General features: G+C 42.5%; 1 protein-coding gene and 1 long non-coding RNA gene across 5 annotated transcripts in view; one reads left to right on the top strand and one right to left on the bottom strand.

Moving 5' to 3' along the window:
* Positions 1-18: 18 nt before the first annotated feature.
* On the bottom strand, positions 19-27,874 carry LOC146007959 (uncharacterized). Of its 2 annotated transcripts, none has more exons than XR_014444432.1 (4): positions 27,215-27,874; positions 26,211-26,346; positions 26,016-26,131; positions 19-228 (listed from the first exon to the last, which is right to left on the bottom strand). It is a non-coding gene; the product is annotated as an uncharacterized LOC146007959 (long non-coding RNA). The 2 variants fall into 2 exon arrangements; XR_014444433.1 differs by having other exon boundaries at positions 26,016-26,128.
* Positions 5,774-27,936, top strand: part of BIRC7 (baculoviral IAP repeat containing 7) — a 33,388-nt gene continuing 11,225 nt past the window's right edge. For 2 of the 3 annotated variants that reach the window (XM_083146774.1, XM_083146772.1), the window contains exons 1-3: positions 5,782-5,919; positions 26,058-26,105; positions 27,260-27,879. In XM_083146774.1, the coding sequence (XP_083002900.1) occupies positions 27,276-27,879 (604 nt within the window). In that variant the 5' untranslated portion in view covers positions 5,782-5,919; positions 26,058-26,105; positions 27,260-27,275. Of the gene's footprint in view, positions 5,920-26,057; positions 26,106-27,259; positions 27,880-27,936 lie in introns of all 3 variants that reach the window. The other variant, XM_083146773.1, reaches the window with a different exon arrangement.

The raw sequence follows: 27,936 nt of genomic DNA, 5'->3' as shown, positions 1-27,936 counted from the left end.
CACGGTAAAACATCACAAAAGGGCTGTATATACATGGGAAACGGCACAAAGTAGGCAAACAGGAAAGTGAGACCCCAGGTCAGTGCAGATGGTCCGGTGGTTAGACGCTGCAGACGTTACCGCTTGAAGCACAATCTCTGGCGCTAGTCTTCCGTTCTCTTTGCATGCAGACTGTCTTAGTGAAAGGACAGGGGCGGCAATCAACGCGTTTCGGAATGTATAGTATTCCTGACAGAATGGAAATTTTGGATAAGAAACAATTATCTAAACAGGATAATAATGAAATACTGTTTATTACCAAGTTTTCATCTCAACACCATATGATAGAAAAGATTATCAATAAACATTAGGGGATTCTGATTAAGGATCCCGGCCTGAGTACTCATCTGGGTCCCAAACCCAGGTTTGTATACAGGAGGGCTGATAACTTAAAAAGTCTAATGGTGAGAAGTGCCATTCCGGTCGACAAAAGACCATCAAGAATTACATCTAAAGGCTTTTACCTTTGTGGCCAGTGCACTATGTGTAAATTATGTGTTACTGCTAATAAAACCTCGGAGTATAGGTCCAATGTTACCAATACATCGTATGCTATTAAGGATTTTATCACTTGCGGATATGTAAATGTGGTGTATTTGTTAGAGTGTAACTGCGGATACCAGTATGTGGGCCGGACTGGCCGTATGAATGTGAAAAAAGGATATGAATTACATAGTATTTCCATGCACTTTAAGGAAAAGCACTCTTGCAATATCAATCAGCTTAAATCATTTTGTAGTATTAAATTATGTAACAAGAACTGGAGGAAACACAATGCGGAGAGCGACCTCGCCAAATTAGAAATGAGGACAATTTTTGATCTTAAGACGTTATCACCAAGAGGTTTAAATATTGATTTTGAATATAAATGCTTTTTATAGGTTTTGCTTTTATCTTGCTAATTATGGGCCTTATTCTGGTTAGGTCGGTGAAACGTACGTACGGTCCGTTTCACCGTACGTTTCCCGTACGCTCGCGGTGAGCGAAAGTCCGCCCACAGAACAGCCGCACACGGACGGTCACAAACACTGACAATGGGGAGTGGCGTACACTTGAGCGTACGCCACCGTGTATGGACGGATCTCCCTCTTAGCCACCGATACCTGGCGTACATCAGAGCGTACGCCACCGTGTACGGATGGATCTCCCTCTTAGCCACTGATACCAGGCGTACATCAGAGCATACGCCACCATGTATGACACCAATACCTTCTGTATATCTGAGCGTACATCACAGTGCAAGTAGAAATTGAGTCCAAAAACATCCTTGTTGCTCTTAGATGTGGTTTATGTGTCTTTTTCCATATAAAAAACTGTTATGTTTGTGTTACAGTGAAAAAGTTGACACTGTGAATTGAGTGCCCTGCTTTTTAAAGTATAACAAAACACTTTCTGAATGGGTGTAGATGGTTATAAAATAACTACCTTGACATATATAAGCAGGTCTAGAATGAATGTTACCTACAATTAAACCAACTTTTACATGTAGAGAAGTGTTCAAAGATATGCTTCCAATGTGTTTGAAGGCTGTGTGTGGCTTGTAGGTAGTGAAATCATGGTTTTCACTTAATAGGCAGCAGCATTGCTTATTACATTCAGGTGTAGTAATCAGCTTTAATTAGCAGACCCGGGCGTCCACTCTCATATGGTATCTCTAGGGGTGGTCTGGAGCTATCTTTGGCATCCGCCTGTTTTTGGTTTAAAATGCACGGTGCGTTCGCCGATCGGGGTGGTTGTGGCACCGTACATTTTGTGTGCACACCCCCGTGTACGCCCATGTTTACGCCCAGTTTTCCTCATTATTCCGGCCGCTCCCATAAAAACGCCCACATGCCGCCCACAATGACCGTACTCTTGCGGACATGTTTTTTTGCACGGAGAGACCCGTCCGTGAGCGGTGTGAGATCGCCGCACATGCGCATTGTGGAAAAAACGATCCGCCCGTATACGGTCCCACCGTACCAAGCAAAATAAACCCCTATGTGTTTTATCTCTCTCTTTTATCTCATGCCTGGCTTTATATATTAATATGAGTTTTAAAATATATCGTAGATGTATTTATTTATATATATGTTTTATCTATATTTGATATATTTGTATTGTTTTGTATATCCCAATGGAGATTACCTGTGTTTGTTACATTGTTATTTTAATTGGTATCACTGTGAATGAAATAAAGCCAGGCTACAGGTTCCCCCCGATTGGCTAGAAATGAGTCATGTGATGGAGGGATTTCCCTGTAAAAAAGAGCCCAGGAGAAACTATGGTATGGCAGATCTTGAGAAAGGAACATCTGTTCCGAAATGCGTTGATTGCCACCCCTGTCCTTTCACTAAGATAGTCTGCATGCAAAGAGGAGGGAAGACCAGCGCCAGAGATTGTGCTTCAAGCGGTAACGTCTGCAGCGTCTAACCGCCGGACCATCTGCACTGACCTGGGGTCTCGCTTTCCTGTCTGCCTACTTTGTTCCCTTTCCCGTTTATATACAGCCCTTTTGTGATGTTTTACCATGTGTGTGAATAAAACAGCTTTCTTGAACAGAAGAATCCTGTGGTGGAAAAAGAACCTGTTACGTGAACGCGTGACTGAATTAGAAAGTTAGTGTCAGCATTCTTAAGTACATGTGTGCAGTGAAGCCCGGCTTGAAAGAAACCTCTACATGCATGCGATACAGAACTTTGAAGTAAGTGTCTGTCCACATGCGGGAGTAATAGTCACCGGTGTCTGACTGATCGCCCACTCGAGTTACATTGGAGTAGGTGGCCGGACACCAGTATTATTGTGCCCTGAGAAAGCACATCCATATAGCACCAGTGGGAATTGGTACATCTGTCAGACCAGACTTAGGTCTACAGTCATTAGGTCGACCCCGGAAGGTCGACTGGCCCCAAGGTCAACAGGGTTAAAGGTCGACATGGGTCAAGGTCGACATGGGTCAAAGTCGACAGGGGTTTAGGTCGACATGAGTTTTCACTGTTTTTTTTACCCGAATGTCGACACAGTCGAAATGGACACAGTTGGAGTTGAACCGCAGCCCCTCGCTTCGTTCCCTATGCTTCAGGCACGGTGCCTCGCTATGCTCGGCACACTATTTTACTCTCCCACCACGCCCTAGTGGATGGTAGGGCATGAAATACTGCCTGTCGGCACATGTCGGCTCAAAAAACAGTGAAAAACTCATGTCGACCTAAACCCATGTCGACATTGGCCAATGTCGACCTTAAGTCATGTCGACATTTAACCCTGTCGACCTTGGGACCAGTCGACCTTCCGGGGTCGACCTAATGACTGTCGACCTAAGTGTGGTCTGACAGATAACCGTTTCCCGTTCAAAAATACCTACATGCTTTTTGCTGTGTGATATTGACTTAGGGCCTTATTCTGATTGCCTCGCAAGGCTGCAAAATTCGCAGCCTTGCAAGTCCATCAGACGCCGCCCTCCGCAGTGCCGCCCACCCCCCTCGCACGCCATGACCCCCCCGCACAGCTGCAAATGGATGATCTACATAATAATCCATTCCCAGGCGGGGAAAAATCATTCGATGGATGCAGTCCGATTCCCCCACCAGGGGGGAAAGTTGCGGCCGGCAAATGGTGTGAAGACATTTGAGACTTGAGACCAGCTCCCATGCTCTACGACGGGAGGGGATGGGGGGGTGCGGCTGCCGCTGACTCGGTCCATGGATCGGAGGGGGTTTGGTGCGGGCGCCGCTCACCTGGCTCCACGGGGGGGGGGGGGGTCTGCTCCCAAGTGCCACCCTCCAGTGGCTGGCACCCCCAGGCAAATGCCTAAAGCTGCCTAGTGGTGGCACCGGCCCTGTCGGGAGCGAATGGCTTTGGCAAGTTTCACACTCGCCAAGACGTTCCCCTTTTCAGCCATCTGTGTTGGAAATAAAAGTCAGTTCAGACTGACCTTGTTTTCCGAAGGGGAGAAAAAGCATTCAGTGGTCGGTGACCATTAAATGCTTTCTCCCCCCCTTCGGTCGCATGTGAGGGGATGTGTTCTCGTACACATCCCGATGAGTGCTAGTAAGGGGAAGCGGGCGTTTGGTGGGTAACACTGACCTGTTCACTAGGCTGTGAGTATGCGCAGTCTAGCAATCGGGTCTGAATCAGGCCGATAGTCTGATTTAGTATACCCCCTTCAAATTCATGAAGAGGTTAAAGACACATGAAATCATTAAAACTGTTTCTGACTTCCCTTTCTTGTCAAATGATTTCTCAGGAAATAATATGTTAGGTAGCTTACACATGCTGCCAAGTTTAGGGGGTTATTCCCTCGCAAAGGCACAATCACTCTCTAATGGACAAAACCATATGCACTACAGGTGGGGCTGATGTAACATGTGCAGAGAGAGTTAGATTTGGGTGGGGGGTGTACATCAAACTGATATCTATATTGCACTGTAAAAATAAAGCAGCCAGTATTTACCCTGCACAGAAACAAAAAAACACGCAAATCTCTCTCTCTGCACATGTTACATCAGCGCCACCTGCAGTGCACATGGTTTTGTATATTAGAGAGTGATTGTGCCTTTCCGAGTGAATCAGAAAAACATCCTTTGTCCTACATCTGATCTCATTCATCTCATTCCAACCACATTTTCACTATACACTGCAAGGCACCTCAAGATTTATCTGTCCAATCTGTCTGGTGGGAACAAAAATCTGGTAACATAAGGGAGTAAATGACAATCAACCATTCGCTCCCAAATGCTGGAAAATGGACTAAAATAATACATTTGTTAAATCAAATGGTATTAACCAATATGTCTGACTGACAGCTGTTTTCCAGTATTTGGGAGCAAATGTTCGATATGTCATATGGTCCCATACATTACCAGATTTTAGTTCTCACCAGATAGATTGGACAGATAAATCTTTAGGTGTGTACCCAGAATATTTTTCCAAGGTTTAAATATATCGATGTTTGGCAATAGGTGACTAATTGGTACCTCAGTCAATTTGGTTTAACCATCTGTGCTGATTCATGGATATACTTAAAACATGGACTGTTGGGACGCATTGAGGGCTGCACTTAGGAACCTTTGCTATACACCAGGCTTTCCCAGCCACAGTCCTCAAGGCACACCAACAGTGCAGGTTTTGTAGATATCCAGGCTTGAGCACAGGTGACTTAATTAGTATCTGAGGGATTCTGATTAAACCATCTGTGCTGAAGCCTGGATATCACTAAAACCTGCACTGTTGGTGTGCCTTGAGGAACGTGGTTGGGAATGCCTGCTATACACAGTAAAGGTACCCATACACTGGTGAGAGGTATCTCATCAATTGGTTGCATGCAATGTGGGCGGCACCTTCCCGGGGACAGGATCGCATATGATACATTGTATGTGGTCCTTTTGCATACAATGTAACACATGAGATCCTAGCAGGGGCTACAGGCTGCAAGAAATATTAAGGACAGCCAGTGAGATCTGCTATTGAGATGCGAGGGCACGGGAGCACACCTGGCATCTCCATCGAACCAAAAACCACCGCCAGTTTTCATGAGACCCGTAGCAGCAATGCATCCCAATCTCATGAAAAAAAGGCCAAATCACACCAGTGTATGGGGGCCTTTACACTGATCCTTGGAAAAATGTGTAAATTCACTTGGACTTTCTGTTATTTGTCTTCCCTGCAGTTTAGGGGTTAACCAAATAAGTTGATTTTCTACACCTGGTTGAGCAGTGCTATAAAAGGATTCAGCTGCCCTGCTTCTTTGTTATTAGAAGATATGGTGTTGTGAGGTGTGCATGTGAGGGGATGGAGAAACTTTGATGGTTGAGACCTGACTGTGCCATACTTTTAATATCCTGTCTTGTGTTTATTCTATTTAGGTAGCAAAGCTTAAAGGATCATTTTGCCTAATATAATGTAAGTAAATGATGGGCCTAAATTTTTACGTGTGGGTGACCTTCTGCATAAAGCTTCTGTCCCCTGTTCTTATTGGTAGTGGCCATGCCTTTGTCTGGAAATATAATACTTGGTTGCAGGGGCAGATTGGCAATAGATCTTACAGGGAATATTCACAACTGTCTGAATCCCCTTTGCGGCCACCTGTCCAGAGTTTTGGCACTGTCCCCCTTCTGTCTCCCACACAAGCAACCTTTGTCTACTTATAGAGCAGAGTACCCAACATTGCAAATGTCTGGTGCCAATCTATCCATTGTGACCTCTGTTAAAGGGGCAGGAGTGGGTGCTATCTGGGGGTGTAACCTTTTTCTTGACTGGAGGAGGGGTGGGGATAACTCGGGGAATTATAGTCATTGTTTGCCTGCTTGATTGTTTTGGGGTTTGTGGCCATTCTCATTGTTGGTTTTATTTGACATGTGGAGGTTTGTCACCTCAGCTTAAATGTCTGGGGCCACTAATCTGAGCAGTGTATACCCAGGTATAGTGATGGATTAATCCTGCCTATATTGGTGCTGCCCACATGAGGCACCTCTAGAAATGTTTCCAGGGCCATTATTCCCAATCTGTCCCTGCTTGGTTGGCACAAGTAAAGTTGGTCTTGCATACCTCCCCAAGATGACCCTCTCCACTAGAGAAAGAATGTTCTACTCCTGGACTTCCCTTCTATCGTATGATTACCAGTATCTGTGCTGAAACCTCTTTTTTCTGATCCATTAACCTGTTTGAAACATGTGATGGCAGGCATATGTTAAGAATGAAGTCCAGGAACAGAGCATAGTGTCCCACCTGGAATGGGTCATGTTGGGAGATATGTCCTGCATGGTCATTGCTGCTTCTGGAAAGAATTGTCAGACATGGCTAAGAGGAAATGCCAACCAATCTGCTTCTGTTATTTTTCACACAGACCGTAAAATGGCAGGAGTTGACTGGTTAGTACTCACTCCACTTCGTGGACTATTTTTGAGAAATAAAATACTATCAACCAGATAATAAATGTTACTTTCAAATTCCGCATTCTGTCACTAGCTGGTTGGTTAGTACTCCTATCTCTCCACTTCATCCTTCCAATGTTTGATACATCTACCCCTTGCTCCCATATTGACAGGAGCAGCCTGTGTTAAGAGAGGGCTATGGAGAGCCAGAATGCCAGCCTTTGGGTGACTAAATCTGTTACCTAAAGACTACAGTATGTGGCTGGTTGGAATGAAAATTGGCTGATTGCTCTCAAATTCCAGGTTGTTCAGACACGTTTGTTAAATTTTAAGTTAATGTGATAAATGATCTATTCTGACTGTTTCTTGTAATTGGGAGCAAATGGACTATTTGCTCCCATAGATTACCAGACTTTGTGCTCTCTGCTAAGACTTGGTGAGAGATAAAGTACCAGACAACCAGATCCTGACCCTTCTCAAATACAGCATGTAACAGGAGTTGATTGCTTCTGTCAAGTTTAGTGAATAGACCCATTTGGTTCAACTAGCTGGTTGGAAAGATTTGTCTCTAGGTGTGGGCAGGGCTATTTTTGTGCAGGCTCCAGCAGGAACTGTGGCCCTTATTCTAGTTCACTCTTTCTGACAAAATATTTTTTTGATGGACAAAACCATGTGCTCTGCAGGTGAGGCAGGTGTTACTTGTACAGAGATAATTAGATTTGGGTGGGGTTTTACACCTGCCTCACCTGCAGTGCACATGGTTTTGTCCATCTAAGAAATATTTTGTTACAAAGAGTGAACTAGAATAAGGGCCACAGTTCCTGCTGGAGCCTGCACAAAAATAGCCCTGGGTGTGGGGATTATTTAGTAGTTGCTGCAGATACTGGTCTGGGAACTGCATTCTAGGACTACACAACCCTGTTTCATCAGCATGGCCTAGAACTGAGAGAGGAGACTGACAATCACAAGAAACCATTTGGACAATTAAGTTAGTGCCCTCAAACTTCAAAAAGTATTCTTTGCCTTCTTATTGGTCTGTTTTCTAATGGTGTACATACATTGTGCGCAGCAGCAGTTAGACTCCTTCCTCTGTCAGGTCTGGTCCAAATCTAGAACTTGGTTGCTTTTAGATTTGGTACAGGTCTCTTAATATGAACTCTTGTTTGCATCGTTGTCTTATAGCGTATCTCTGAATTAGTTGAAGCTTCATCTATGGTTATTTGGGATTTGAAGCTTTGTAGATCCTAACCCGCTGAGTGCCAAGGGAATTTGTCAAAATAGGTGAGAACTACCAAGCAAACCTTTTTATGAAACCCTTTGAGTGCCAACATTCTTTTTGGGTGAAATATTCAGCTAAACTTGAATTGACCTGGCAGTATTTGTATTTATTTATACTAAAAGAACAGTCGGTGTGAGCGATGCTGGCATTCTTAGCGGAAGTTTTGAGGATCGCTCACAGCAATGTTGGCACTTAAAGGGTTAATATATGGTTATGGTATAAATGATTGACTTGAAGTTGTCCATTAATGGTCGACCTCTTTAAATGATCGACATACTCAGTCAACATTGACAGGTGGACATAGACATGCTTCACACTGAAAAGGTTGACACAAGGTTTTTTTGTGTCTGTTATGACTCACGGCACTCGCCATGCTCTGGCCACTATTCTATTCTTGCTCTATGTCCACTTGGATGTTAAAGCATGAACTAAGTTGGTCTAAACAAAAGACCTTTTCAATGTCAACCTTTTGCTTTAGTCTACCTTAACCCCTTCCTGACAGAGCCAGTTTTTGCGTTCCTGACAGAGCCCTTTTTTTCAAATCTGACATGTATCACTTAAGTGGGGATAACTTTTTTTGCTTTTACTTATCCCAGTGATTTTGAGATTGTTTTTTCGTGACACATTGTACTTCAAATTAGTGGTAAATTTGGGTCGATACAGTCTGTGTTTTTTTGTGAAAAATACCAAAATGTCGGAAAAAAATGGAAAATTTAGCAATTTGCAAAATGTTAAATTTTCTGCTTGTGAGACAAATAATCATACCACTCAAAATAGTTAATAACTAACATAGACCATATGTCTACTTTATGTTTCCATCATTATTTCAACTTCCTTAATTTTTTTGGACACTAGGAGGCTTACAATATGAATAGCAAATTCTCAAATTTTCAAGAAAATTTCAAACACTGATTTTTTTAGGGACCAGTTCAGTTCTGATGTGACTTTGAGGGACTTGTATGTGAGACACCCCCATAAATGATACCATTTCAAAAACTGCACCCCTCACAGTATTCAAAACAGCATTTTGGAAGTTTGTTAACCCTTTAGGTGTTTCACAGGAATTAAAACAAAGTGTAGGTGAAATTTCAAAATTTCATTTTTTTTGCAGATTTGCAATTTTAATACATTTTTCTAAGGAACACAGTACATTTTACTAGAGAAATGTGACTAAAAATTGATTCCCCCAATTCTTTTGTTTTCATAAATATCCTATATGTGGCCCTAGTGTGCACGTTGACCAAACCACAGGCTTCATAATAGAAGGAGCACCTACTTGATTTTGGAGCCTCCTTTTTATGAGATTATTTTTTAGGCACCATGTAGGTTTCTAGGCACCATAAGATGCTAAAAGTTAGGAACCCCCCACAAGTGACCCCATTTTGCAAACTACACCCCTCAGGGAATTCATCTAGGGGTATAGTGTACATTTCAAACCCCCAGGGGTTTCACCAATTGTGGTACAACTGGGCAGTGAAAATGAAAAATTAATTTTTTTTACACAAAAATGCAGTTCTGGCTCAAAATTTTTTATTTTCAGAAGGTATGAAGGAGAAAAAGCACCCCAAAATCTGTGCCCCAATTTCTCCCGAGTACGGCAATGCCACATGTGTGACCAAAAAGTGGCAGGACTCAGAAGGGAAGGAGTGATATTTGGATTTTGCAGCACAAATTCTGGTGGAATGTTGGTGGGTGCTATGTCGCATTAGCAAGACCCCCCAAGCACCAATACAGTGGAACCCCCCCACAAGTGACCCCATTTTGCAAACTACACCCCTCAGGGAATTCATCTAGGGGTATAGTTTACATTTCAAACCCCCAGGGGTTTCACCAATTTTGATACAACTGGGCAGTGAAAATGAAAAATTACATTTTTTTACACAAAAATGCAGTTCTGGCTCAAAATTTTTCATTTTCATAAGGTATGAAGGAGAAAAAGCACCCCAAAATCTGTGCCCCAATTTCTCCCGAGTATGGCAATGCCTCATATGTGACCAAAAAATACCAGTTGGGTGCATGGCAGGACTCAGAAGGGAAGGAGTGATTTTTGGATTTTGCGGCTCAGATTCTGGTGGAATGAATGGTGGGTGCTATGTGGCATTAGCAAGACCCCCGAAGCACGGTGAAATTATGAACCTAATAATCCATAGATGTGTGGTATATTTTAAAACACTCCTTTATACATAGGCCGGGTTTGTCGGGGCAAGTGTCACACTGGAAAATAGTTTGCTTTCTTATTCCCTTTTTATAGCAAACTTTGCACCTTTTTTGTGTCCTGCCCTTTTTTCCAGTGGAGGGGATTTCATCAGGAAAATGCTGCCCTGGTACAATACGGGGGCCAGTACTAGAAGTACTGGGGCCCTCTGCCTGCTGGTTCCCAAATATTAGGCCCTTTATGACTTCCTCTTGAAAGTGCATAAATGTCCCCCTCTGGCCGGTAGAACGGAATAGCACGTAAGCGTTATACAGTGCCATCTGGATGATATACACGGCCAGCTTCTTGTACCAGATTTTTGTTTTCCGCAGGGCACTGTACGGCTTCAGTACCTGATCTGAAAGATCCACTCCGCCCATGTACTTATTGTAATCCAGGATACAATTAGGTTTGGAGGTGTGGGTACTGGTACCTCGTACAGGGACGGAGGTGGTACTGTCTCCGTGAATTGTTGTCAGTATAAGGACATCCCTCTTGTCCTTATATTTGACCAACAACATATTTTCGGTGCATATTCCCCTGCTTTCACCCCTTCTCATTACTTGGGCAATGTGCGTTTTTGGGAGGCCTCTTTGGTTCTTGCGCACAGTACCGCAAGCTGCTGTACCTCTTGAACCAAGGGCCTTAAACAGGGGGATGCTAGTGTAAAAGTTATCCACATAGAGGTGATAACCTTTATCCAGGAAGGGGTGCACTAAATCCCAGACAATTTTTCCACTAACACCTACGAGGGAGGGGGGGCATTCTGGCGGTTCAATTCTTGAATCCTTCCCTTCATATACCCTAAACCTGTGGGTGTACCCTGAGGTGCTTTCACACAGCTTATACATTTTTATGCCATACCTTGCCCTCTTACTGGGAAGGTACTGGCGGAATTTAACCCTTCCTTTAAAATGTGTATAAGGGACTCGTCAATACAAATAAATTTTTCAGGGATGTACATCTCTGCAAATTTGGCACTGAAATGATCAATGACCGGCCTGACTTTGAATAGCCGGTCAAAGGTGGGATCATCTCTGGGAGGGCACTGTGCATTATCGTTGTAATGCAAAAATTTAAGGATCGTCTCAAATCGAGCCCGGGGCATGGCCATACGGTAAAATGGGGTGCTGTACAGAACATCTGTACTCCAATATTGCCTAATTTCTGGCTTTTTTACTATGCCCATATGAAACACCAGACCCCAAAACGTCATCATCTCTACTGCATCTACAGGGGTCCACCTAGCAAATGATGACGTGGGGTTTTGAGCAATAAACTGCTGGGCATATAAATTAGTTTGGTCCACCATTAAATTTATAAAATAATCAGAGAAAAATAATTTGCAAGTCAATTTCTCTGAGACCTGTGGAATCAAATTGGATTCCTGGCATGGCCAAAAACTCAGGAACCTGGGGCTCAAAATTGTCTGGTGGTGGGGTCCATACGAGATCAATTATTGGGGGGGGGGTCTCAGCTGCTCTACGGGGGCGTCTTTGAGGGGGTCCCTCATCACTAGAGGATGAAGAGGAGCTTAAGACGAAGCCTTCAAATTCCCCGCTTGCATCACTGGCTGTGTCAGAATCAGAGGCAAGCATGGCATATGCCTCCTCCACTGAATACATTCTTCTGGATGACTGGGATGACATTTGGGATGACATTTGGGATGACATTTTTATTTTTGTGTTACTGGTAGTGAAATGTTTCAACACGTGTATAGTGTAGGGGGGGGTACAAACTTTATTTCAACCCGGGGGGTATGTAGTGTGTAGTGTGTATGTAGTGCAGAAAAAAAAAAAATACTTTATACAGGAATTTGATCCCAATTAAAAAAAAAAAAAATTGAAGGGGTTAAAAAAAAAAAAAAGCTCCTGCGCCAAAAATTGAGCACAGATGTTAGTCAGTAACGTCCGTCACTGAACAAGGCAACAGGAATTTGATCACAAAAAAAAAAAAAATAGATCAACCCTGTGCCGAAAAAGCTGATCAGTGATGTACGTCACTGATCAGCGCACAGTGGCCACAGGACACCCACAAAATCACAGTGTGTGTAAAAAAAAAAATTAAAAAAAGACCCCACAGCAGCCTCAAAAAAAAAAAGGTGATCAGTGATGCAACACTGATTACCAGTGAGGGGCAGCAGGTGCACAACCTTTGGTGCAACTGACAGTGCAACTGACAGGTATATATATAAAAAAAAAAAAAACCCTGCGCCCCCAAAAAGTTGCTGATCAGCACAGATATACTGATCAGCACAAAATGGGGGGTAGCAGACACAAAATATACACTCTCTCTCACTATCTCTCACTATCTCTCACTATCTCTCACTCTAGGACACTGCAGCAGCAGCACTGACAGTTATATATATAAAAAAAAACCTGCACCCCCAAAAAGGGGGGGTAGCAGACACAAAATATACACTCTCTGTCACTATCTCTCTCTATCTATCACTATCTATCACTCTATGACACTGCAGCAGCACTGACAGTTATTTATATATAAAAAAAACCCTGCACCCCCAAAAAGGGGGGGTAGCAGACACAAAATCTCTCCCTCTCCCTCTCCCTCTCCCTCTCCCCCTCCCCCTCCCCCTCCCCCTCCCCCTCCCCCTCTCCCTCTCCCTCTCCCTCTCCCTCTCCCTCTCCCTCACTGCAGCAGGAAGTCCCAAGAAGTCAGATCCAGGAAGCGTCCAGCACGCTACAAGCAGTGATCAGGTAAGGTATTTGCAAGGATCAGGTCAGTATCACGGCAGATAGGCACGGTGACCGCTCTGCACGCTATTCCAGACCGGAATGGCGTCTGCAGCGCAGTCACCGTTAGTTTAAATGTCGCGCCTTGGCTGTGATTGGTCCGCGGGTCCCACGGACCAATCACAGCCTTGGGGGCAGGTGGGGTGAGGTGTCATCGTCACCGATGACCCCCTCATGCCCCCTGACGCCCGGCGGTGATTGACACCTGTGTTACCGAGCGTCTGATTCGCTGGTAACACAGGAAAACGCTGTGAATGGCTGTTCACACTGAACAGCCAATCACAGCGATCGCCGACGGGGGGGCGGAATCGCAGCCCCCCCTGGGCTTGCAGGGACATGTCTGCTGTCAGGGACAGCAGACATCGTCCCTCTGTCACTGCGTCTCGAGACGCAGTGACAGTTTAAAGTCATGACGTACATTTATGCCATGTGTCGGGAAGTACATCCCGGCCATGACGTAAATGTACGTCAAATGTCGGGAAGGGGTTAAACAGCGTAGTCCGGTATATATTAAGTGGTTTTTCACTAGTGTTGGCAGAATTTGTAGAAGCTGAAAAAAACTTGGGCAATCTGAGTATTGATACCAATGTGTGGGTGGTAGTATCTAAAGCTGGCAGATTTGTGTTATCTGGTAAACTGGCAAAGTTATCATTTTGATTTAATTGGATTTTAGTAATCTGCTAATGTTTGCCTTAAATGTCTACATTGCTGTAGGATGCTGTTCAGTTCCCACTTGGAGAGTGGGTCCTCCTGCATTTTTAGCCAGGGTGGGTTCTTTACATTAGAAAAAGAAAATACCAACTTTAATCCTGGGCGCTGACTGTAGCAGTCCCCACAATTTTTCCCCTCATTCAAGGTATTAACCGGAAATAAAGACAGAGAAAAAGGGACATACAATAGTGTAATACTGTTTTTTCAAAATGCAACAGGTTATATGGTGCTTTTTTAGATATTCAGACTCGTACCCTCTTGAGTGGTCTGCTGTAATAGGCAGACAATTGCGCTCATATGGGGGCGGTAACGTCACCGAGTCGTCATCCAATGCATCCAGATAAAATCACGTGTACATGCAAAAGAAAGTTTAAAAGCCGGTATAGTGTAATACCGCTTTCTTTATTCGACACATACAGATAAAAACAATGGTGTAAATCATCAGCCTCTCACCGAATAGAATGGTCTACAAGATATTGCAGACAAACAGGCACAGATAGAATTTCCCAGGCGTCCCCGGAGCCCTCTATTCGATCCAGTAAAAGTCCAGTGATTGTCCACCTCTCCACGGCCAACGCGTTTCTGAACCTCAGTGGTTCCTTTATCAAGGCATGTGGAGGTACATAACCTAATCCTATATTTATACCCCTAATCGGTAAGGCCTATTTCCAGACATGGGTCATCTGCCATCTAAATCCCCCTATGTTATAAACACATACATTGCTGAAATCCATTTCAGATTATACAGACAGCTCCCGCCGTCATTAGTGTACTTGCGGCGTTTGCCGTTCTCCTTGTACTTCCGCATTTCATCTCTCGGCGGAAGCGGAAGTGACGTCTGCGTTTCATCTCAGGACGCTCACTTCCTCTCTTTGCGTTCCACGGTGCAAGTTGTTTGGGCTCCCGTGGTCATAGTTTTAGTGTTCCGCCTCATTAGTGCATACTCTCCGTCCGTCCGCCATTTTGTTTGATATTAAAGATACAGAAGCAGAATAGAAACGGATTAACACTTTAAAACTTTATAGCAGCGTTAAAAAATTAATAGCAGCATTAAAAATAGCGGTATAAACAATAAGGCCTTATCTAATAGCAGCATAATAATGTTAAAAATGATGATACATTAAAAAGTGGTATAAAAACATATAGAAAATTATATAAAAACATTAAATAAACCACTTGAGCTCAAAGTCTTTGTTAAGACCCCCCGGAATTAATGTCTGATAATTAAAAATCATAGTCATTTCATTTTTGGCCAATATAGCGGCAATATTACCTCCTCTACAATTGCCAGTGACTTTTTTAAGGATATAAAATTTTTTAATAAAATCGGGGTTACACTGATGCTCATTTTTAAAATGCATAGATAAGGCATGATTCTCTAAGCCTTTACGGACATTTCTGATGTGTTCGCTTATACGTATTTTAAAAGGTCTACTGGTCCTTCCTATATAAAATTTATTGCATGTACATTCGATTGCATAAATAACATTAAAAGAATGACAAGTTAAAAATTCCTTGATGACGTGTTTCTTTTCATTAATAGAAACCTCTATTGCTTTTTGTCCAATATTATTCTTTACAGTCTTACATCCCATACACGTACCACATCTATAGAAACCTATAGATGTTATTGTTGATTTCTTGGGTGACGTGGGGCACATACTTTTGACTAGCTTATTTTTCAAGTTAGGAGCCCGTCGAAATATACATACGGGTTTTTCAGGAATTTCGGCACCTATTATGGGGTCCTTCCTAAGAAGGCTCCAATGTTTTTGGATTATCTTCCTTATGTCCTGGTGATGTGAAGAGTAGTTAGTGGTGAAGGACCATTTAAACTTCTCATTATCATTGGTCCTTTTCTCTTTTGGTCTGAATAGAGATTCTCTATCCATACTCTGTATTTGGACCAATGATTCCTCCACTCTTTCAGTATTGTAACCACTCTGTAGGAACCGTTCCTTCATTTCTATGGCCTGTTCACAGAAGACATCTTGGTCGGTACAATTCCTTTTGAGGCGTTTAAATTGCCCCATTGGAATCGTATCCAGCCATCGGTCCTGGTGGCAGCTGTTTCTATTTATATAGGCCTGCGAATCGGTAGGCTTGATGTAGTTCTTTGTTTTGAGGATTCCATCTTCCACATAAATAACAATGTCAAGAAAGTTTACTTGGCTCGAACTTATATTATAGGTAAACTTAATACCTTTATCATTATCATTTAAGTATTTACAAAACAAATCCAGACTCTCCATATCTCCACTCCAGATAAAGAGGACGTCGTCTATATAACGCCGCCAGGACACCAGGCCTGCCCCGTATGGGTGGTGGGACCAGATGGTATCGGTCTCCCACTCACCCATAAAGATGTTAGCATAACTAGGGGCAAACCTGGTGCCCATGGCGGTGCCTCTCTTCTGGACAAAGAACTCCTCCTTGAATATAAAGTAATTGTTATAAAGGATGAGCTCAATCCCTTCCAGTAGGAAGTGTTGAAGTTTTGTATTTACCTCCGACCTGGAAAGTGACCGTTTGACAGCTGCTATACCCTGGTTGTGATTAATAATTGTATATAATGATGTTACGTCAGCAGTAACAAGGAACAGATTTTCTTTCCACTCAAAGGTTTTAATAAAATTCAAAACATCTGACGTATCCTTTAAATGTGATTGATTTTTCACAACCAGGGGTTGCAAATGCACATCGATAAACATCGAAAGATTAGAAGTTATTGAATCTACCCCGGAAATTATAGGTCTTCCGGGGGGATGTATAGGGTCTTTGTGGACCTTTGGTAGAACGTAGATTGTCGGTACTATTGGACAATCTACGTTCAAAAATTTGCTTTCATCATCGGTTATTGTCCCTAATTTGTTATATTTATTTGTTAATTCCTTTAGTAGGGTGACAATTTTCTGGGTGGGGTCTCCTCGCATTTTTTTATAAGTTGTGATGTCAGCGAGCTGTTTGTAAATTTCCTCCTCATAATCTTTTTTATTGAGGAGGACAATCCCCCCCCCCTTGTCTGTAGGTTTAATTACAAGGTTTTTATCGTCCATCAATGATTTAAGACCTTTTCTTTCTTTAAAGGTGATATTTTGTTCCACTTTTTTGGACCCTAATTTTCTAACATCGTCCATCACTAAAGTGTTGAAGGTGTCTAAAAAACAACCTTTAAGGTGAACTGGATTAAATGTTGATTTCTGTTTAAAGACTGGTGCACTGAAATCATAACTTTCATCTGGTTCTTTGTCATGAAAAATTTTTTTCAAAGTTAATTTTCTTAAAAACTTTTGGATATCGATAAAAGTATCGAACTGGTTTATAGGGATTGATGGACAAAATTTTAATCCCTTCTCCAACAGGGTTCTCTCTTCTTCTAAGAGCAAGTGATCGCTCAAATTAAAGATTTTGATGGTTCCTGTTCCCTCTCTTTTAGATGGGGACTCAGTAACCTCATTCATGGTCCTATTTTTTCTTTTTGATTTTTTGGATTTTCGTTTTGGGTTTTTATTCCTTTTACCTCCCCTAGATCCTCTTTTAGTTTTATTCAACGGATTGTGTTGGTGGGGGGTCGTCTCTCTAAAAAAGGACGTTTCGGGGTTCTCATAGGGGAGTGGTTCTCCTCCAAATTTGAGAATCTATTAAATACAGGTACATTAAAATCCCTTGCCCTATCGGAGTTTGTAGCTCTATCCCTGTAATTATTCCTCACGATTTGCTGATCCTTAGGCCTATCTCTCCAATTTTTTGTTTGCTCATCATTTCTTTTTCTATAATTCCTTGTATTACCATTATAATTTCTATTTGGGACATAGTTCCAATTAGAAAAATGTTCCTGATCTTCCTCATAGTGATATTGATAATCTCTATTGGGTCTATAATTATAGTTCTTCCGATTTGTTCCTTGTCTATTTTGTTGTCTAGTATATATTTTTCTAGATTTGGGTTTGGTTTTGGGTGTTTTAGACCCTATACCCTCAATATTGGGTTTAATCAGGTCATTTTCAGAACTTTTCGGATCTCCCAGATCTCTCTGTAGTTTTTTGAGTTTCCTATTTATGAGGGTATTTTCTAATTTCTCTATTTTTTCACAAATTTTTATTTCTTTTTCTTTGTATTCTTTTTGTTCACTAAAAGGGGATGAAAGTTTTTTGAGTTCCTTAATCTCTTCCTCAAGTGACCTAAGGTCATTTTGTCTCTCCTGTATAATCAGCTGCGTTAATTCACATGAACATTTTTGGAGAATTTCTTCCCATCTGGTTTTGAAATCCTCATTAGTAGAATTAAAGCTAGCTATTTTTGTGACCCTTAGACCTTTTGGAACAGTTTTCAAAGAGATATATTTTTCCAAAGTGGCGATTTCCCACCACAAGTGAGTTTTGCTGCAACCAGTATGTTTAAATTAAGGGAGGAAAGAACTAATAGAAAACAAAATGTGTTTAAAGATCCCTTAAAAGAAGTGGTACTCACAGATGAAAGTTTAGAGAGTATCCTTAACAAGTTGGAAAAAACATTAATTAAAGAGACCAACTTGTGGTGGGAAATCGCCACTTTGGAAAAATATATCTCTTTGAAAACTGTTCCAAAAGGTCTAAGGGTCACAAAAATAGCTAGCTTTAATTCTACTAATGAGGATTTCAAAACCAGATGGGAAGAAATTCTCCAAAAATGTTCATGTGAATTAACGCAGCTGATTATACAGGAGAGACAAAATGACCTTAGGTCACTTGAGGAAGAGATTAAGGAACTCAAAAAACTTTCATCCCCTTTTAGTGAACAAAAAGAATACAAAGAAAAAGAAATAAAAATTTGTGAAAAAATAGAGAAATTAGAAAATACCCTCATAAATAGGAAACTCAAAAAACTACAGAGAGATCTGGGAGATCCGAAAAGTTCTGAAAATGACCTGATTAAACCCAATATTGAGGGTATAGGGTCTAAAACACCCAAAACCAAACCCAAATCTAGAAAAATATATACTAGACAACAAAATAGACAAGGAACAAATCGGAAGAACTATAATTATAGACCCAATAGAGATTATCAATATCACTATGAGGAAGATCAGGAACATTTTTCTAATTGGAACTATGTCCCAAATAGAAATTATAATGGTAATACAAGGAATTATAGAAAAAGAAATGATGAGCAAACAAAAAATTGGAGAGATAGGCCTAAGGATCAGCAAATCGTGAGGAATAATTACAGGGATAGAGCTACAAACTCCGATAGGGCAAGGGATTTTAATGTACCTGTATTTAATAGATTCTCAAATTTGGAGGAGAACCACTCCCCTATGAGAACCCCGAAACGTCCTTTTTTAGAGAGACGACCCCCCACCAACACAATCCGTTGAATAAAACTAAAAGAGGATCTAGGGGAGGTAAAAGGAATAAAAACCCAAAACGAAAATCCAAAAAATCAAAAAGAAAAAATAGGACCATGAATGAGGTTACTGAGTCCCCATCTAAAAGAGAGGGAACAGGAACCATCAAAATCTTTAATTTGAGCGATCACTTGCTCTTAGAAGAAGAGAGAACCCTGTTGGAGAAGGGATTAAAATTTTGTCCATCAATCCCTATAAACCAGTTCGATACTTTTATCGATATCCAAAAGTTTTTAAGAAAATTAACTTTGAAAAAATTTTTTCATGACAAAGAACCAGATGAAAGTTATGATTTCAGTGCACCAGTCTTTAAACAGAAATCAACATTTAATCCAGTTCACCTTAAAGGTTGTTTTTTAGACACCTTCAACACTTTAGTGATGGACGATGTTAGAAAATTAGGGTCCAAAAAAGTGGAACAAAATATCACCTTTAAAGAAAGAAAAGGTCTTAAATCATTGATGGACGATAAAAACCTTGTAATTAAACCTACAGACAAGGGGGGGGGGTTTGTCCTCCTCAATAAAAAAGATTATGAGGAGGAAATTTACAAACAGCTCGCTGACATCACAACTTATAAAAAAATGCGAGGAGACCCCACCCAGAAAATTGTCACCCTACTAAAGGAATTAACAAATAAATATAACAAATTAGGGACAATAACCGATGATGAAAGCAAATTTTTGAACGTAGATTGTCCAATAGTACCGACAATCTACGTTCTACCAAAGGTCCACAAAGACCCTATACATCCCCCCGGAAGACCTATAATTTCCGGGGTAGATTCAATAACTTCTAATCTTTCGATGTTTATCGATGTGCATTTGCAACCCCTGGTTGTGAAAAATCAATCACATTTAAAGGATACGTCAGATGTTTTGAATTTTATTAAAACCTTTGAGTGGAAAGAAAATCTGTTCCTTGTTACTGCTGACGTAACATCATTATATACAATTATTAATCACAACCAGGGTATAGCAGCTGTCAAACGGTCACTTTCCAGGTCGGAGGTAAATACAAAACTTCAACACTTCCTACTGGAAGGGATTGAGCTCATCCTTTATAACAATTACTTTATATTCAAGGAGGAGTTCTTTGTCCAGAAGAGAGGCACCGCCATGGGCACCAGGTTTGCCCCTAGTTATGCTAACATCTTTATGGGTGAGTGGGAGACCGATACCATCTGGTCCCACCACCCATACGGGGCAGGCCTGGTGTCCTGGCGGCGTTATATAGACGACGTCCTCTTTATCTGGAGTGGAGATATGGAGAGTCTGGATTTGTTTTGTAAATACTTAAATGATAATGATAAAGGTATTAAGTTTACCTATAATATAAGTTCGAGCCAAGTAAACTTTCTTGACATTGTTATTTATGTGGAAGATGGAATCCTCAAAACAAAGAACTACATCAAGCCTACCGATTCGCAGGCCTATATAAATAGAAACAGCTGCCACCAGGACCGATGGCTGGATACGATTCCAATGGGGCAATTTAAACGCCTCAAAAGGAATTGTACCGACCAAGATGTCTTCTGTGAACAGGCCATAGAAATGAAGGAACGGTTCCTACAGAGTGGTTACAATACTGAAAGAGTGGAGGAATCATTGGTCCAAATACAGAGTATGGATAGAGAATCTCTATTCAGACCAAAAGAGAAAAGGACCAATGATAATGAGAAGTTTAAATGGTCCTTCACCACTAACTACTCTTCACATCACCAGGACATAAGGAAGATAATCCAAAAACATTGGAGCCTTCTTAGGAAGGACCCCATAATAGGTGCCGAAATTCCTGAAAAACCCGTATGTATATTTCGACGGGCTCCTAACTTGAAAAATAAGCTAGTCAAAAGTATGTGCCCCACGTCACCCAAGAAATCAACAATAACATCTATAGGTTTCTATAGATGTGGTACGTGTATGGGATGTAAGACTGTAAAGAATAATATTGGACAAAAAGCAATAGAGGTTTCTATTAATGAAAAGAAACACGTCATCAAGGAATTTTTAACTTGTCATTCTTTTAATGTTATTTATGCAATCGAATGTACATGCAATAAATTTTATATAGGAAGGACCAGTAGACCTTTTAAAATACGTATAAGCGAACACATCAGAAATGTCCGTAAAGGCTTAGAGAATCATGCCTTATCTATGCATTTTAAAAATGAGCATCAGTGTAACCCCGATTTTATTAAAAATTTTTATATCCTTAAAAAAGTCACTGGCAATTGTAGAGGAGGTAATATTGCCGCTATATTGGCCAAAAATGAAATGACTATGATTTTTAATTATCAGACATTAATTCCGGGGGGTCTTAACAAAGACTTTGAGCTCAAGTGGTTTATTTAATGTTTTTATATAATTTTCTATATGTTTTTATACCACTTTTTAATGTATCATCATTTTTAACATTATTATGCTGCTATTAGATAAGGCCTTATTGTTTATACCGCTATTTTTAATGCTGCTATTAATTTTTTAACGCTGCTATAAAGTTTTAAAGTGTTAATCCGTTTCTATTCTGCTTCTGTATCTTTAATATCAAACAAAATGGCGGACGGACGGAGAGTATGCACTAATGAGGCGGAACACTAAAACTATGACCACGGGAGCCCAAACAACTTGCACCGTGGAACGCAAAGAGAGGAAGTGAGCGTCCCGAGATGAAACGCAGACGTCACTTCCGCTTCCGCCGAGAGATGAAATGCGGAAGTACAAGGAGAACGGCAAACGCCGCAAGTGCAGCTAATGACGGCGGGAGCTGTCTGTATAATCTGAAATGGATTTCAGCAATGTATGTGTTTATAACATAGGGGGATTTAGATGGCAGATGACCCATGTCTGGAAATAGGCCTTACCGATTAGGGGTATAAATATAGGATTAGGTTATGTACCTCCACATGCCTTGATAAAGGAACCACTGAGGTTCAGAAACGCGTTGGCCGTGGAGAGGTGGACAATCACTGGACTTTTACTGGATCGAATAGAGGGCTCCGGGGACGCCTGGGAAATTCTATCTGTGCCTGTTTGTCTGCAATATCTTGTAGACCATTCTATTCGGTGAGAGGCTGATGATTTACACCATTGTTTTTATCTGTATGTGTCGAATAAAGAAAGCGGTATTACACTATACCGGCTTTTAAACTTTCTTTTGCATGTACACGTGATTTTATCTGGATGCATTGGATGACGACTCGGTGACGTTACCGCCCCCATATGAGCGCAATTGTCTGCCTATTACAGCAGACCACTCAAGAGGGTACGAGTCTGAATATCTAAAAAAGCACCATATAACCTGTTGCATTTTGAAAAAACAGTATTACACTATTGTATGTCCCTTTTTCTCTGTCTTTATTTCCGGTTAATACCTTGAATGAGGGGAAAAATTGTGGGGACTGCTACAGTCAGCGCCCAGGATTAAAGTTGGTATTTTCTTTTTCTACTGTACGTTAATTGTGTATGAAAGGTGATTCATACGTTACCAACCGAATCCCAGGCTGCAGATAGCGCGAGATTCAAATCTCAGAGAATCCATTTGTTTAAAGTCTGGGTTCTTTACATGTCCATTTAGATGATGTATGCTGTCACTCGGGACCTCTTTGCTTGTAACTTCTGGGGGTTTAAGACATGGGGCAGGGACACAGTACATGTGTAACTCATAAGTAGCCCCCCAGAGGCATAAGTCTGTGAGGCAATGGTGTCATCTGCCTCCGGGCACCTCTCCTCCCCTGCCAGTTTGAATCAGTTAATTGAAAGCTGTCTATAGCTCCTGTGGCTGAATCCCTCTCCTAACATCATATTTGGAAGTATTAGAACCCAGGACTTGTCTTACTGGAGACAGACCCCTTATTGATTGAGCTATTTGGGGGGCACTGATATTTATCTTGCCTCTGGGCACCTTGGACATACTGAAGTCACTGTAGCCCACACATGGTAAGATTTCATGAATGATCCAATCTGCCCCCCCCCCCCCCCCCCCCCCCAATCACTTTCTTTAAAATCTAGAATACTCCTGGCCAAAAGAGATGCCCCCACACAATTGTATAAACAATCAGCGGAAAATTAACACATTCGCACACTGTTCAGTGTGTAGTCAAGATGAACAATGTGCCAAATTCTGCATGATGGGTTATCTTTCCTCATTCCCACATGAAAAGTTATTCAACAAATGGTCGAACTGCCATGTTTAAAATATCTTGGTGTATGGGTAGCTTTAAGTTGGGTACACAAACCTTTATCTGTCTGCTGGGAACACAATTTATCACTGTCTTTACCATTTAATACCTGTTAACGGCAATAATTATATCCCCCCCCCTCTCTATTGTATCACAGCCAGATCACTGTATGTCTTAATCATCAAATCTGAGGTGAAGTACAGCTAGAGGCCTAGGCCCCCATCTGCTTGTATGATTTTGGCCTGTTTTCTTCAGATTGCTTTGAGGCCAATCTGATGCAAACAGGCCAAATCAGCGCTCCCTCCGATCTTATGCTCGTCCCTGCTTAAAGGCCACCATACACTATGTGATTTGGGCACGATTTCACCCGATTCCTATATCTTTGGCTGAGGAACTAAAAGTCCCAGCAGGGGGGTAATGTGGCCCCTAGGGATCAGTATATAAACGTGTCTCCAGGCTGTGATGTTACTCCCACCCCCCTTGACTAGTGGAGCTCGGTGCTGGTGTCCCCCGTATTTTCGTAACCAGTAACGGACCTGGAGCCCGGTGCTGGTTCCTTTAAATAAAAGATAATCCAACCTGGCCACCCTCCCAAGGCCCGCATGTGATGTATCGCATACAATCCTGCCGCCCGGGAAGGTATTAAGCAGCTCAAGGGGATCAGATGCCCATACACTGTTCCGATAAGTCAAAGCCGTGTATGGCCACCATAACCATTTTACAGTGGCCCCTGCTTCATATATCCACCATAGCAGCCCAGTCTATTATATTGAAATATTGCATCAGATACATCTGATGTAGCAAGTGTGCATCCGATCAATTTGATGCGATCTGATAGATATGATCAGATATATCTGAAGTGAAAATTTAGCCCAGGGTCAGATCAGATTCCTGGGAGAGTTCAATGGAAATCTGAAGATTTGTAGCATCAGATAGGTCTGAATAGAGGATGGGGGCCTTAACCCATGGATTGCTAATCCTCTAAATTGCAGTTGACTGCAATTATTAAACCACTGCCCAGACAAAAAACGCCCCATGGAAATGTATTGCTAATTACTAGCCATTCGTAATTTCTGTAACATCAACATGTCTTTGCAAATCCCCAAAAGCTGCAGTTTTCTGACAAGAAATGCCAGCTTCCTGTCAATCAAACTGCAACTGCATTGCTATCAGGAATATTGTTGCAAATTGCAGCCATGTGGCTGTTCAGCCAAATTGCAGTAGCTGATTAGCAATTCTTGCTGAATTAGGCTCATGAACCTTCCTGCACAGAAGTGATAGTCTCAAAACCGAATTAAAGTTGCATAGAATTTGATGAAGTCTGCTTCCTCTTTTTATCCTTCAGGCATAATTCTCTCTTTTTTTTTTTTCATCCTTTGTTCTTGCCAAGAATATCCATATGCTTATCCCAAGCATGTTTTAAACTGCACCACTGTCTAAAGCCCCGTACACACGGGGGAGATATATTGCTAGCAATATATGGCTCAGTTGCTGGCTGAGCCATATATTGCTCAGTTTCTCCTTTTCATCAGCGACCAGAGATGGTCGCTGATGAAAGGGAACCTCTGCCAGCGGTGCTGCAGAGGTAATCAGCTGGTCGCAGGAGCAAGCTCCTGTGACCAGCGATTAGAACGGGGCTGAAAATGGGAGCGCGCACCCGGCGATTTATCGCTGGGGCACACTCCCATCACTGGCAATATGGTCGCCTGCAACAATATTTCCAGTGATTTCAGCCCCTATCGGCCCCGTGTGTACACAGCTTTAGCCTCTACCACACTACCCTTTCTGGACATGTTTTTGTTTATTTATTATAATTCCCCTTTAGTTTCAGGGCAGTTCCCTGTGTTCTAATGTTTCCCTCCTGTACTTTTAAAACCCTTGGGGCAAGATACATCGGGAACTGCCCTAAAACTAAAGGGGAATTATAATAAATAAACAAAAAAATGTTATGTATATGGATATATATTTTTAGAGGATTGTCTCCATATGCAGCAAGTCTGAAGATGATTTTGCCCACCGCAAAACATTCCAGATTGGCATTGCCCTTAGAAGCCTGTAAGCTATTGCACTGCCCCTCCCAGCATCCTCCGTGGTGCATGTCACTCTGAGCATGCACAGGTAGGACTCTGAAACTCTAGGTGTAGAACAATCATCCTTTTGTGGTATGGATGGCTCTGCCAGAAACTTAATGCATATGGCATTACTAGATGGTGGTATGCATAGCAAGTTGCTTGTTGCATGCATCTGCAGGGACATACATCTTGCTGATAGGATAGCATATTGCAATGCAATCATGGGCGTAGATCCTGCCCAGATCGTATTGCATATGCGATACTATGGTAAATGGTCCCTCAGTGTCCCTGGCTGTATCTGGCCACTTTGCTTTATCTACTTTCAGCTTTGAGAGTTATGTCACTGTGTTCTCCTCTATAAATGTCCTTGCAACTTAACTGTAGCCACTTCCCCTCTCCTGTAGTGAGTACGAAAAATACTTTTTCAAATTTATGAAGATCCGGTCGCTGCATCTTCACCGGCCAGGGTATTGCCACCTATGGATGGTGATACCCTATAGAAGTCTATAGGCTTCTTATTTTCTTTTTTTAATCTGTGTATGTAAAGTTGTACCTCCTTTTATTTACGGACTGGGCCATTTTCTTGTCTTTTCAGCTCCTGCCTGTGCTCTCAGGACCACCACCTTGTGCCTTATTTCGTCTGGTAAGATACTGCGGTCATTGAGTCTGCTAGTGTTAACACAAAAAAGCCTTTAGGAAATATAAGCAGATACCCTCTTCTGAGAACCACACTGGCATCACTACTTACATGTGAGGGAATATGCTGCTACCTGTACCCCGGGCACTTACTCTGCTGCCAATTCCAGAGCTATTGCAAAGCCTCTGCTGTTGTATACTCCTTTGTGGGGTATGGGTGGCTGGTCAATATTCAAAAAGGTCAATCCCTATTGGTCAAAACAGTAAAAGTTTGACATGAGTTTTGCAAATGTAAGTGTGTAAGTCATCATGGACAATGTATAAGTGTACTGCATCCACTAACATGGCTCGCTCAATTCGCCATGCTTTGGGCATGGTGCCTTGCAGCTATTGGCACACTAATATATTCTCTTTATGCCCACTGGGATGGTAGTGTGTGTGTGTATATATTCCAGGGACCTGTGGTGAGGTAAATGGCTGAGGAGTCTCTGGCAAGTAGCAGAGCCAGATTTGAACCCAATTTCTGAGCCCTGTGGTACATACTGGCATTATACACATGTGCAGCAGTATACACTGCTGGAGATTTGCTGAGTTTTAATAAGAAATGTGCAGAAAAGGTAGCCAGGTGAGGCACTGCCTCACCTGCCATAGACCTTTTACTTCACAGTTTTGACTCTAAAAATTATTAGAATAAGAATTTTTTTTTTTTTTTTTTTATATGTATTCTTTGTATTTTTGACATACTTGTATACTAAAACTCCAGCATATACGTTAGTATGACAGGAAAGGTTGTGCCTCACCCCACGCCACTGATATATTCCTCATAAAAACTCATGTTGACCTCTTCAGTGTCTACCTAATGTAGTGTGGTGCGTTGTTTTTTTTTTTTTTTTTTTTTTTTTGTGTCAACCTAGACACTGTCGACCTAATGACTGCATACCTCCTGTGTGTGCTGGTGCTGTCAGCTGACTATATTGCACTATGTAGCTGTATATTGTAATGCTGACCTGTCAGCCCCCTGCCCTTTCCCAATACAATGTGAATGATGGGAATATGGAATGCAGCTACCGGCCTGCTGTCACTCTGTTGTCCTGGGTGCGGGTGAGCGGCCCCTACCTGGCCGGGTGGTGATGCTGACTCGGGTCACACTCTCTCTTCCAGAACAGCACGTGTTGCCATGAACCGCTGGCACTGGGACTCCAGCCCGCTGGTCGGGCACAGAGCTCTGGGCAGGAGCAGAGCGGAGATGTCGGCACCGGACGAGATGATCACCCAGCTCCTGGGCTCCTGGGCACCGGCCACCCTCCGGCCCCCGCCCGCCGCCCTGGTGAAGCCCGGCATGCGCTGCGAGGCGAGCCGGCTACGGACGTTCGGCGAGTGGCCCGGACTCAGCAGCCTGTGCCCCCGCGACCTGGCCAGGGCAGGCTTCTTCTACCTGGGGCCCGGGGACCGGGTGCAGTGCTTCTGCTGCGGCGGGGTGCTGCGCTGCTGGGAGCCCGGGGATGAGCCCCTGGCCGAGCACCACAAGTTCTTCCCCTCGTGTCCCTTCGTGATGGGCAGAGACGTGGGCAACGTGCCCCGGTTGGAGGGCAGAGACTCTGTGGACGGGCAGATCCTGGGGCAACTGCACCGGTTACCTGGGGAGGAAGAAGAGGAGAGCTGGCAGGCGGTGTACCCCGACCTGGTGGAGGAGCGGGAGAGGCTGTCGACCTTCCGCTCATGGCCCCAGTATGCAGAGGTGACCCCTGAGCAGCTGGCCCGGGCGGGCTTCTTCTACACCGGTATGTACAGTACTATGGGCTTGGTTATGCCACTGTGCCAGACCCTAATCACATCAT

This window comes from Crinia signifera, chromosome 6 (assembly GCF_055691185.1).
Source record: "Crinia signifera chromosome 6, ASM5569118v1, whole genome shotgun sequence".
Taxonomy (NCBI): domain Eukaryota; kingdom Metazoa; phylum Chordata; class Amphibia; order Anura; family Myobatrachidae; genus Crinia; species Crinia signifera.
This window is presented reverse-complemented; position numbering and strand designations above follow the sequence as displayed.